This window comes from Perca fluviatilis, chromosome 8, assembly GCF_010015445.1.
Source record: "Perca fluviatilis chromosome 8, GENO_Pfluv_1.0, whole genome shotgun sequence".
In the NCBI taxonomy this organism is placed as follows: Eukaryota; Metazoa; Chordata; class Actinopteri; order Perciformes; family Percidae; genus Perca; species Perca fluviatilis.
The window spans coordinates 11,264,522-11,278,333 of NC_053119.1; the positions used below are offsets into that span (position 1 = coordinate 11,264,522).

Genomic DNA, 13,812 nt, shown 5'->3' on the forward strand with positions numbered 1-13,812 from the left:
TAGAGAGAAGTTGACTCCGTGGAGAATTACATTTGACAGCCGTGCTGCACTAATAAGGCGGAGAGGTTTTCATTTACAGGTCGTGACTCCTGCACTGACGTGAGAGATGTAAGGTGAAGGTGAAGGTGGGAACAGCATGCACGGAAACACATCCTTATTTTGAGGTTTGTCCTTTTTGAATGCCACTTACTGCATGTCAAGAGCTGATGGAGTCTGTAGATCATATAGCAGAGTAAAGTCCAAAGAAAACAGGCATTTCCCTTCCACTGAGGCTTACTCAGAGCCTGTCTGTAAAAGCTAAAGCCAATGTCAACACAACCCAGCTCAGACCTATATTGAAGGTTAACAAGCAAACTGATGTCCTAAAACTCAAAGAGGCTGAGAATAATGCTGACTTAATTGCTTGATGCTTTGCTTGTAAAGTAACTTGGGTTATCTGGAACATTTTCTACACAGTGAAGTTTCTGACAGATAAGGTGAAAGGTGAAAGATCTGTCAGAGTTGATATCTTTATTGGCAGTTTTATTAAAAAAACAATTATACCGTCTTTTGCAATTCTGACACCCTTTGTTGGCTCTACATCCTCAACTAGAAATATGTAATCCTCAAACACAACTGGACAATAATATATTTCTTCACTGACATGTTGAGAACAACAGCAAACTTTAATGAAAGCCAAAACAATCAGATATGACAAAAGAGTTTAAGCATTTCTCTTAACGGGATCTTAAGAATGGTTTCTCCTCCTTGCTTTGTGTGTTTTCATTCCTGTTGGTTGTTAGGGAGTAAGGCGGAGTTAGCTTGTTCCAAACTAACGCTGGATAACATCAGCCAATCAGCGGCTCATTCTTTCTAACCAGGCCAAACACGTAAGAGTGCTGTCCTGTGTTAAGAAACACATTTCCATCCAAAAGGAATCTGAAGCAGAACTCAATGATCCAGTAAAAAGCCTGTGGTCATAAAGAAATGTCCAACTCTGATATACAAGTACATCTGTGGGAGTGGACACAGTGAGAGATGTCCATTGTCCATGTCCATGTCTCTACACAGAGTTGAGATTTCCAACACCGCAAACATTTCAATGTCAGAACATAAAGTCCTTCTTCAAGTTGCTTTTAACCCTTCTTAATACAAGGTTTTACAAGGCATGGCAACAAAATAGAGTTCTATTTTTTTATATTTAGATTTTCTTTTCATTCTGATCAGATCAGGCATTCACATCAGCTAATAACACACTTTTACATAATATTTTATTTCTGGCGAATTCAAGGAAAACAAAGTTGCATTTAGGCTTTGACATACTCACAATGCCCCCAAGATACATGTTTGCCCTAATTTGAACTGAAATCTACATTACATCTGTGCTGTTTAGATATTCATTATGGTTGCTAGAGTTGTACAATTACTATCTGTTTTATATTTTCTTTATTTAATTACATTTCAGTTTCAGCTTAGCTTCAATTACAAGTTTTATTTGCATTCTTTGGAAGATGCAGTTTTTTTTTCTCTCATTTTGACATCCACAGCACAGTGACTGATCAGAGACAATGACATAAGCAGACACATGTGGAGGAACAGCTGTGCCAGCAGCTTATGAAAGCTGCAGGATGAGCAGAGGCAGACCAGTGATACCGGGAGAAGACAGGAGAGCAGGAAAATGTAAAAAGCTGAGAGAAACACTGAAAAGCAAAGGCCATTCACTGGAAAGAATGACGGATGGAGAGAACCTTGTTAAATGCTGACGAATGGCTGCAAGAACTGTTCTGGTCTCTTCATTGGCCTGTTTGCACCCTAACACCACCTGGTGGTCAAAAGCACTTATAGCATATATAAAAAGCAGACAACAAAAGGTGGACAAAAAGATGTTCCCCTGGGAAAGATGCAGCACTATCTTCTATTATAAATCATTAAAACATAGACAATACTATGTCTTTGTCTTGGAAACTGTATTTTATATAAAATGAACAGTGTATTGTCTCAAATTTTTAAATAATATAGTTTGAAAGTAAAATAAACTACAAATACATGACAATTAATCCTAATACCCTCCCTAACACCTTGGCCAGAATACACAAGTTTTCCTTGGAATAAACATGCTCTGAAAGTAAATAAAATTTATAGTGAAACTCTAAATATACTATGATATTATTCACATCATGAGCAGCAACTGCTATGACCACAAATCAAGGAAATAAAATTGAAAAAAAAATGAAAAAGATAATTTTTTTTTCTTTTTAAAGACAGGCAGCCTTTTATATTGTTATAATTTTCTGGCTAAAATTATGTGAGTAAAGATTTTGAAACAAAGGTTAATGCGTTCTTCACAATAAAAGCCTTTAGCATGAAATATCAGACAGGCACAAGAGCAACAAAACAGAACTAAAACAGAAATGACATACTACTAAAGAGCAAAAACATCTGTTCAGAAAAGCAAAAGCATATGTCAATGGATTTTGGAAGATCTAATAGTGACAATTAAACTATTCCAAAACTTTGTGGCAAAGACAGCAAATGCACCGTCTCCCTTCATTTGAAGTCAGGCTCTGGAAACGAACACTTGACACTTGTTAACTGACACAAGAGACTTTAAGTTACTTTAGAAATGTGCCTTGCTGTTAAGTAATAACTAAAATGTCATATTTAGTTTTAAACTTTACTGAGAGGCGATTAAAACAGGCCATAACTGTAGAAATGTGCTCCTCCAGCTCAAATGAATAACTAAATCTAGACATGAAGGATGAATAACTAAATCTAGACATGAAGGCACACAAACATGGATGCATTTCTTAGCACTTTCAAACATTTAATTGGACGAAAAAAGCAAATTGAGAAATGTGTAAAGAATTAAAGAGCTTTTAACATAAGAACAATCAAGTCACTGACTGAAAACAATTAAAGCAGGCTTGTTGCATTAACGTTTTTATTTCCATTAGTGCCGAGAACAAGCTCAGAGGCATTCCGCAGCAATAGACATTTCTCTTGTTCCAGAATCTGAACATTGCTTTGTATTATTATTTTTTAAAGGTACCTGCAGTTTACAGATTACAGTTTAATCTCTGAAAAAGCACATAACTTGAGTATGACTTGATGTATGGGGAGTGACAGAAATAATAAATAATGAAAAATGAGGGGTGGTGATAAACTCCAATGAACTCAGCCTTTAGCTAGCAGAAAACAGAGCATGATGGGCACCTTCACAAACACACAGCACAAACAGACACAGGCATACTTTGTGGTTGATCAGTCTAATTAAATGTAGTTACATGTACCTTTGACACAAAACATGATATATATATTTCGAAAAAGTTAATCAAGCTCAAAAAATCTTACTCAAAAACTAAATATTTACACATAAAACTGGTAAGATGTGGACGTAATATCCTGAAGGAGAAACCAATACTTTTATTTCAGCTATCTGTAAGAGATGTCACTGGAAATACACAGTCTCCTGCAAACGCATCACTTCCTGAGCTCTGTGCTGTCTGTAAAATCTCAACCTACATTTCCTGCTCTCAAAACATTACAAAAATATAAGATCAATAGACAAATACTGCAAAGTAACTATTGTATATTCAGTATATGACTAGCAAAGAATAAGGTGTCATCAGTATACAGTTTGAGAAAAGAAATATACAGCAAATAGTCAAACACTTTTTAGAAAAGAAATAGTTGAGTCTTTCTTTTCTTTAGTGGATGAAAAAAGTTATCTGATCTTCTCATTGTACACTTTCTACTTCACTAAAGTACTTCATTCAACATTCAACAACCAGATAAATGAAGTCTTAAGAAGAACAAAAAGAGTCTGATTAACATTAACACTCTTCCTAGTTTCAACATACAAAATAATTCTAAAGAGTAAAATAAATCACATGATTTCAATTCATGACAGGCTTTATATTTAGCTTACATATGGAATGCTTAAAATCAAAAATAGCTGTGAAGAAAAACCAACTGTCAATGTCTTCATTTTAAATCAATGTAACCTAACCAGTTGAGCATTTTATTCATTATCCCCATCCCAGCACCAACCAGTTTTTATGAATTCTTAATTGCAGATTTGGAAACTGAAAACATCCCAGTCAGAGATGACCTCACTCCTGCCTGTCAGCCAAAAAGGATGTGTTAAAGACCAATACTACTGAAATAACCTCCTGCCTGTGGTCTACAAACTGTGTGGTAGTGCGGTCAGTGCTGTGCCAGTCCAGTGAATATTTACAAGCACTTTGGAAGCATGCAGAAATAATAACATATGGCAGACGATGACATAACTCTTGAGCTAAATTCAATCAAACCTGTGCAAGTTGTTGCAACAAGTTCTTCATTTTAAACAGTTTTTAGTATCAAACCATCTTCTTTCCACACACAAGTAAAAGTGAAATACTATCGTGTGACGACATTAAAGTCAAAGTTTGACATTTCGGGAATTAAGCTTATTCGCTCTCTTACCAAGAGTTAGTAGAGAAGATAGATACCACTCTCAGACATTAGAGTGGAATCTATCTTCTCATGGAAGATAACAAGTGAATTAGCATATTTTCCAAAACCTTGTTCTGTTCCTTTAAACTGAATTTAGCCCTGAGAAACACAATACAACGGTACCTTAAAAACATTGAAAATTAAAAGAGAAAACACAAAGAGGCAGTTTTTGATCTTCTTGATAATGCAGCATATATTTACCTCATCGTCTATGTACAAGGCTTGTCAACTATCCTGATGAACCAAAAACTAAAACCAATCCATCACAATGACTGTAAATCACCTATCCACTCAAATTAATAATATTGGCCTATGATATCATATGGAATACAATGACAGAGCACACCCAAGATACGTTTTGCAAACACATGGCATGTTTATGTCTTCATTTGTGCCCTTTGACAAAGAGGAATGATACAACTAAAATAAATAGACATGGCCTGAGCCTCCTTAGATAACAAACTGCCTCTTTCTTTGCCAATAAGAATTCAGTGTTTCATTGCCTGAGAATTTTTCCACAGTTATGCTGAGATAAGTAAATAACCAATGGTTTCAAAACATTATTTTCATTTAAACTGGTGTGGCAAGAGGTCTTTAATACTGAAAGGAAAGATTTTAGGAGACTTCCAAACACTTGAGGATCCACCTCCATCTGTGTCTTATCTCAAAGTGTCTCAGACCCAGTACTGGTTCTTTTTCAAGGCCGGGTTTGTTGTCCGACAATGCTGCAACAACTCCGGGTCTGTGGCTTTGGAGTCCATGTTGGACATTGGGATGTTATTGGCCGGGTCAGTTTTGCGAAAGGTTTCTGCGCTGGCTACCTCTCCATTTTTGGGCTTGGTTGCTGCTGTCTGGACGTCGTGCTTGCCTGTCTTGTTTTTACGGATCAGGTAGTAGGCCAAGATGGCTGCCAGGAACAAGAGGAGAAGGATTACCAGGATTGGGATGAGAATAGACCAGAAGTTGCTGCGCCGGTAAACATGTGGTTTCCCATGGGAGCTAGAGCCAGAAGATGTTGTGGTGGGGGCACCTCCGTTGGGCCAGTCCATGTTGCCCCGCCAGTGGGGGCTAGCTGGGGTGGAACGAGGAGACCCAGTCACATCAGGGAGGTCATTACCGTCCTTTGATGGGACTTCTGAGGGAATCCTCAATAGAGTGGCAGGGTAGACCCCAGAGGCATTGTAAGGGCCCGTCTGGAAGGAAAACACACATTCTGCAGGAGGAACCCCATGGGCTTTGAGCAGGAAGCGGGCCTCATCCTGACTCACACTACCTCGTGATCCAGAAGCACTATTTAGGATTTCCATAGCTACACGGCCCTCGTCCAGCTCCTTCTGGCTGAATGTGTCCACTGGCTGACCTGCACCAGGACCTCCAGACCTTACAAAACGAGCCCCCTGGGGTTGTTGGATGACAGTGAATGTGGGGGAGGTTCTGGTCTTGTTTGCCAGGGGAGTTGCATCCAGAAGTTTCCTGTCCAGTTGGACAAGAGCACCTTGGGGTAAGAGAGGATCCTGAGCGATGTTGGCCAGAGGCTGGACTGTAATGTTGAGGACAGAGGAGACATTAGCAGCCTTGCTACGGGCTATGAATGCAACGCTGTCTCGGGGTGAAGTGGACTTAACAAAGCGGACACTGACTCGACCTTCTTTGATCTGTGTCTGTGTGAAGGCGGATGTAGGCTGCCGGTCTACCATGACAGCTGCATACTTAGGGACACTTGTGATCTTGTAAAGGATGTCCTCTTCAACAGGGCCCCCGGTTGTAGCCCTCAACATCTCCTCAGTCACCAGGGTCTCATCATCGCCTTGCTTCACCTTGATCTCCGGGGCTTTGTCTAGAAACAGGTTGCGAGCTAAGACGCCGATGTGGAGCGTGTATGGCTCTGTTTGGTGTTCTCCATCGGACACGATGAATTCCATAAAGCCATCGGCAAGGCTGCCATCGCTGATGAAGCCCACCTGCCCGCGATTGACCATCTCCTGTGTGAACTCAGAGATGGGGTCCATTGTAAGTGAGTCAACCAGTCGACCGTTGATAGGGGCTTTGGTCACTTTGAAGTGCACCTCATCAGGCGGACTGTCCTCGTCTTGAGTGTTAAGATGCTTCTGGGTCAAAATAGTCATGGAGCCTTGAAGAACCTCCAAGAGCATGTCTATAGTGACTAGGTCGGGGGAGTCAGAGCCCCGCCGTTTGATTGAGATGTTAAATATCTCCTCCAGGACCACGGCTTCGGCAGGTGAGGCCACACCCTGACCCTCAGACTTTAGACGAGCTCTGAAAGAGAAGCTGTCAAAGGAAGCCCCTGAGTCATCATGGAGATACTCCAGCTTTCCTTGAGCTACATCTTCCTGCATAAAGGATGGGGCATTACGGGGCAGGTCCTGACCACCCAGGGTGATACGACCGTGGTCAGGGAAACGCTTAATCTCAAAAACCACATCCGCATCGTCTTGCTTAACTTCAGGTAGGATAGCCAGAAGGTTTGAGGCATCAAGAATTGAATCGTCAATGACTTCCCTCTGGCCTTGCACAATTTCCAAACCTGAGAGGAAACAATAGAGGCAACAACAGGCATTTTATAAATGTCATCAAATTCAGTTTTGAAAGATACTTTCTATACAGTTTTAGCTGTCACCTGTCGATATTTATTCACACAGCACAGTATATTTCTGCTGTTAGCACATTAAGAAAGGCTTGTTGTTTTGGCAGTAATAGAAGCAGAGGTGATAAGTCCCTTAATGGCTTTGGACTATTCCTGCAATATGATACCAAAGTTATTCTAAAACTCTATTAAAACTAAATTGAAGAACAAGCTGCAATTTCCAAGCATAATGGCAGATTAATCATAAATGTACATCACCGTGAATTTGACCAGAATGGACATGTTTGATCATGGAATGATTTTTTAAATGATTGAAAATGAATGATCAAGCTGCCATAGAAACTTGTTGACAGCAGATTTGTTTTGAATCCTTTTATGAGAATTTCACATACAGTATTAGTCTTGAAAAAACATGGAACAATATACAACACTTAGCCTACTTTAGACATTTACAAATTTAAAGTGATACTCAACCCAAACTGTACTGTATCAGGGTAACAGGGAGTTGCTGTATGTGTGCTCAGCAAATCTACACTGTATGAATAAAGGTTAAATATATAAATAAATGAATAGACATACAATGTTACCACGGCTGCACCTGGTGTAAACAATATCTCCACAATGTAACTCTTGTGCTATTATTTTAGACGGAGCCCTATGAAGGGGCTTTACAGGCTTAACCACTCATCTCTGTATTTCAACATCTGCGGAAATCTTCATAAAATAACTACAATTGTGGGGTACATTAGAGTGGTATTTATTTAGATTGTGAAATTAGATATTAGATTGTACCTTTGTTCTTCCACAGCTGTGAGGAGATGTTGCTGTGAGCAGCATAGTAAGAGATGGTGATGGGCAGAATGTGACGGACATCTGGGGCTGGTTGGGATGACAGAGTTAGCTCTACGGAGTCCCTCATCACCCAAAAAGGCTCCTCAGGTAACTGGTGCTCATAGTAGACTGCTCCTAACTCCAGCTGTGTGTCAGGGGAAAAGAAATATTATTCAAAATCACTAATTATGTTAAAATACCTATAGGACACTGAGTATTTTGTTTAAGCATCTACTATATCCTCAACAGTATGATTTTATCCGTCAATATGAGCTTTCTTTTTGACCTCCCATTTGCAGTCACTTGTTACTGACTTAGTTTTTACTTGAGGGATTTTAAAGTTAGTTTGCTAAAATATATATTATAATAATATATATTGCTCTTTTTTCCCTCTGATGTTCGTAAAAAGCACAGTAAAATGGGAGCTCAAATGGCTGCAGCAGTGGTTTGGCTCAGCTGTAGGCCTATACTGGGACACAAACACGAACACACACACACACACACACACACACACACACACACACACACACACACACACACACACACACACACACACACACACACACACACACACACACACACACACACACACACACACAGTGTATTCATGCATGCACACACAAACACACACTGAACAACTGAATAACTAAAGTCATCATGTTTTCAGCTCGACGTAGTGTTAGATTTTCCGTCACACTCTAAACAGAGCAGTTTTGCAGGGCAAGGATTTGTTCTCATGCTCATCCAAGCACGGTCAGATGTCAGGAAAGAAATCAGACAGAGACGGAGTGAGAACAGACAAACATTGGGCCTACGGTGCATGGGTGGTACAACATGATCAAGTTGTCTACCTGTACCTAATAATCCTTGAAGGGGTGATAGAATGCAAAACCTGTTACCCTGTCATAGTTGAAAAATGACAGTTTGGAGGGTAAATAGGACATACATAGAACCTCAAAATCCCATTGACACCTTTTTCCTCTGCAAATCTCACAATTTGAAACTGCCTATGAAAACGGGCAAATCTCAACGAACCAGAGTTGACATCAACTCTAGTCTCTAACTTTGTCACGCCCCAACATTACAACACTGACCTAAGGTCAGCTTAGTCTTCTGAATCTAGTTCACGCAGATCTCAGAAATGTTATACATTGTTCATCTGCTTTTTAATTACTAAATTCACTTCTGAGACTTTTTTATGCGAGAAATCAACTATGTAGAGGTCAAATATGGGCCGTTTTATGAAAATTGATGGCTAATTGCAAATTTTGTCCGACTGTGTGTCGCTGTTCAGCAGGAGCTCAGCAGGCTAACGTGACAGCGGCCGGTGCTGCCTCGCCGCCTGGCGTGTCCTCCTTCACAGACCATGGCTCGCTGTGAGCTAGATGGATCTCCGTCATGACCGAAAGCCCGCGGCACTCCATACCCGCGCAAAGTCACTGTTTCTGGGTTACTGGACTACCAAATGCCGAGGCCCTGATGGAGCTCCAGGGTCTGCAGCTGGCCGCGATCTTTACCCATAGAATTGAAGGGACACTAGCAGCTAACGAAACCCCTTATATTCACAAAAATGCATTAAATTGAAATCAGACACAAGCGTTAGCTTTGTAAGACCTTATGGGTAGCTGTAATATAAGTGGTGTGACGAAATTCAAACTGTAAATATACTATAGTTATGCACGCAGCCGACCAGCTCCACGGAGCCCCGAGCCCCGATTGTCCAGTAACACAGAAACAGTGACTTTCTCCTGGGTATGGAGCGCAGCTGGGCTGTCGCTGTCTTGTCAGACTGTGTGGACCTCCTGAAGTCCGACACGTCTTACCAAATTTGCAATTAGCCATACATTTTCTTAAAACGGCCCATATTTGATCTTTATATAGTTGATTTCTTGTATAAAAACGTCTCAGAAGTGAATTTAGTAACAAAACATTGCAGTGTCTGAAATAAGAGACCTGCTGTCTTGTCTCCAATGTATGTGTATGTCAACCAATCAGTGCGCAGCTCATCTAAATATTCATGAGCATACCATATTTGGAAGAAAAGCTCTCGTTCCAAATAGGGCCAAAACACAGGGATGCATAAGGGCCCATAAAATAGCAACCGGGCAATTTTCAGCCCAATTAATGTTACATACCCTATTAGGGGACCTTAAGGAACATTGTGAAATACCCTATATAATCATTCTATCACCCCTTTAACCAAATAACCAAATCCAGTAAATGCAAAAAATACCATCAGTAATGTTTTAAGAGATAAATCTTTGGATATTTGATTATGTAATCTGAGTAAACTGAAAAGAGAAGTGCCTCTTTGTTTTACAGACAATAAGTAAACTAAAAATAAATAAATCACGGTCAATGAACAAAGGAGCTCTTTGAAATCAGGGGCCACACCCTGATGAAAGGTTCCTTTCTTAAGCATGTAGGTGTAAACCATTACTGTTAAAGCCTAAGGCATTTTATTATACTTCAGGACTCAGAGTGCCTGGAATTTTACTTTCTTTTAGCATGTTACTTGATTATTGCTACTTACTTTGAGGTTACTAAAAAATGCTGCAATAGATTTCCTAAAAGTATCATTCTGTGCCTATGGCTCCAGTGTCTATTTAAATCCTCTACCTTTGACAGAGAAATTTCTTTTTTTTTAACAATGATACAATTTAATGCAAGACTGCGGTCACACAGTCTTAAAAAAAAAAGCTTATTACCATGAATGCTCATACTAATGGTGACCCTAAACCTCACAATGGCACAAAGTCATATTCAATGAGGCTCCCTGCTGGTGAACAAAAGGAACATGTTGCACTCATATTGCACACGTGTACAAAAAGGACTGCAGTTATAGATTGTGTTAATGTTTGGTACACATTGTCTTATGGAAAACAGCAACAGTGTATGTGAAATTAACTAAACATAAAAACAAGTGTCTGTGTGCACAGTTTCAGTACCTTTAAGTACATTTCAAATAGGAAAACACTTTATTATGTGATGTTAGGTGAGACAGAAGAATGTGAGGACATTATTTACAAATTTATACATTTTCTGTCATGTCAGCAAACACAAGTTTTGGCTGTTTTAGTCTAGATTGAGTGAGCTTTACTATCACATTTATTGCATTGACTTTTCGAATATAAAAGAAAAAATCCTGCATGCTGAGTAAAATATACGAAATAACAGCACAGTTCTGAGCAGACCTTTAAAAATATTCAGACGAGTGAAAAGCTCCAACCGCAAGCATTTAAATGACTTTATTTCCACTGGGAGAGGGGTGAGTTCCACAGCAGTCTGTGTTGAAAGGAGGATTAGCTGTGTTTCTATGCATTAAAGCAGCATTATGTCTTCTCACATGTCTGTCTGATGGTCTATGCAGCAGACCACTGGAGTGCCTCAAAGAGCTATGACTGCTTAGTAACAAAAACCTGCTATTAATAGCAATGTTTAACCCAAAGATTGAGAGGATTTATTTGAATAATAGTTGAATTTACAGGGCCCCCTTAATGCAACTGATTATTAAAGAAAAACTTCCATCGAAAGATGCTTTGTCTTTTGTCGTTCCTGGAATTCTTTTTTTATCTACACAGTTTTTCATTGTTTTTCTTCTTTAATGTGTTTTACTGTTTGCTTTTTTTTTTTACTGTTACTAATAATTTGATTTTGATTTATTTATCTCGAACAATCAACAACGTTTCAAAAGAAAACAAAACTACACAAATTAAAACCACACACAGAAAAAGTAATTACCTGTGTTTGTGAGAAGCGGGTAATTTCTTCATACTGGTTCCTGTCATTGGCCAAGATGAGCCTTCCCAAACGAGGTGGGCGGATAAGAGAGTAGCTTATCTCATTTCCATCCTCATTGGTTACAGCCCCCAGATTGGCACTTGTTATAGACTGCCTTGTTCCTGTGAAAACACACACACAACGCACACAACACACACACACACACACACACACACACACACACACACACACACACACACACACACACACACACACACACACACACACACACACACACACACACACACACAATTGCTTAAAACTTTAGCACTTACAGTAAGTCATGCAAATACCGTGCAGAAAAGTTTCCTGAAAATTTTATCCAAGCTCTCAAAAATATGACAACTTATCTTGTGTCAAGCACAAACATTTATTATGAATGAGCTGAGGTTATTGTCTGTGCTTACACTTATGATAATTAAATAGATTCACTTCTCAAAAGTTTCACCTGGAGAAGTTGTGATGTTTTTTAACCACTAGAAATAAAGTTAATGAATTAACTTAGGTTCGGGAGCAGGGCCACGCCTCAACCTCACCTCTAATCACTGACCAGCCTTTCTATTCCAAGCCAACCCACTCAGTGCAGTTCGCCTCTGCATTGTCGACCCACCCTCCTTTCCCATTTGGCGCCTCGAGTACTCGTCTACCTAATCCCTTTATCCGCTCTTCCATTCGTCCCTCATCCATTCACTTTCCCCCTTATCCCTTCATCCCCTCACCCCTCCTACACTCTTGCTTCCTACTCAGTCCAGCACATTCCTCTCTCATTTCTCATTCTAACGTCCAGGGGGGCATCTTATTTCAATCTCACCCACCATCCAAATCTATTCCTATGTTCTTAACAATCATTATAATAAAGCATTCATTAAATCTTTAAATTACATATTGTTGTGGCATGGTCCTTGCTAGTGAAGCAACATTTTAACAGGCTTGGAACAAAACAACTTCTCTTTGGTGTACTGGAACATTTTAAATCAAGTTTGGACTGTAAAAGGAAGAGTACACTTAAAGCTAGACTATATCACCTTTGTAAGACGCAACTAGACAATCTTCCTCTTGTGAATGAAATGAAATGCATCCTCGTTGTATTCACCACACTCAGGGTTTTTGCTTTTTCTTGAAAAAAAATTTCTTGAAAACAGCGGACTGAAGAGTATCTTAAGAAATTAAAGCAAAATAATTGTGCTGTTATGTTGTAATTACTACTTCTGGCCACACAGTAGCCGCTCTTTAGCAAAAGTAAGTCTCAAATCAAATTCCTTCAGCTTCAGTATAAAAATTGATTGGTACATTTACTTTGGCACAAAATTAACACAACGTCTGAGTCAAAGTCTGCCAAATGTATATTTATAATAGAGAGGAAGTTTTTTTTTTTTTTAACAATGTATTATCAAAGTTTTAAAATATACAGTTAAATGTTACTCCATGTACTGTAAGTGTAACATAAGATCAAAACAAACACCCCAGACCAACTCAAGAAGGATAGAGGGACACTATATCAATATTCTGTAATCAAAGATATTTGGAGGAAAGGTGTATTTTGTTTCTTGTATTGTTTATTATGATCTTCCTTCATGTCCTGAATATGTTCACTTGGTACAGTATCTCACAAAAGTGAGTACACCACTCACATTTTAGTAAATATTTCATTATATCTTTTAATGGGACAACACTGAAGAAATGACACTTTGCTACAGTGTAAAGTATTAAGTGTATAGCTTGTATAACAGTGTAAATGTGCAGTCCCCTCAAAATAACTCAACACACAGCCATTAATGTCTAAACCGCTGGCAACAAAAGTCAGTACACCCCTATGTTAAATTCCCATAGAGGCAGGCAGATTTTTATTTTTAAAGGCCAGTTATTTCATGGATCCAGGATACTATGCATCCTGATAAAGTTCCCTTGGCCTTTGGAATTAAAATAGCCCCACATCATCACATGCCCTTCACCATACCTAGAGATTGGCATGGGGTAGATTCCATAAAATCATCTCTCTATCATCTCTTTATCAGGATGCATAGTATCCAGGATACTATGCATCCTGATAAAGTTCCCTTGGTCTTAGGAATTAAAATAGCCCCACATCATCACATATCCTTCACCATACCGAGAGATTG

General features: G+C 39.3%; 1 protein-coding gene across 1 annotated transcript in view; it reads right to left on the reverse strand.

The window, feature by feature from the left end:
- Positions 1–646: 646 nt before the first annotated feature.
- The window catches only part of cspg4 (chondroitin sulfate proteoglycan 4), a 77,202-nt gene continuing 64,036 nt past the window's right edge, over positions 647–13,812 (reverse strand). Inside the window, exons 9-11 of the mRNA XM_039809532.1 lie at positions 11,654–11,814; positions 7,874–8,057; positions 647–7,021 (exon numbers count right to left, since the gene is read on the reverse strand). Of these exons, the coding sequence (XP_039665466.1) occupies positions 5,151–7,021; positions 7,874–8,057; positions 11,654–11,814 (2,216 nt within the window). The 3' untranslated portion in view covers positions 647–5,150. The remainder of the gene's footprint in view (positions 7,022–7,873; positions 8,058–11,653; positions 11,815–13,812) is intronic.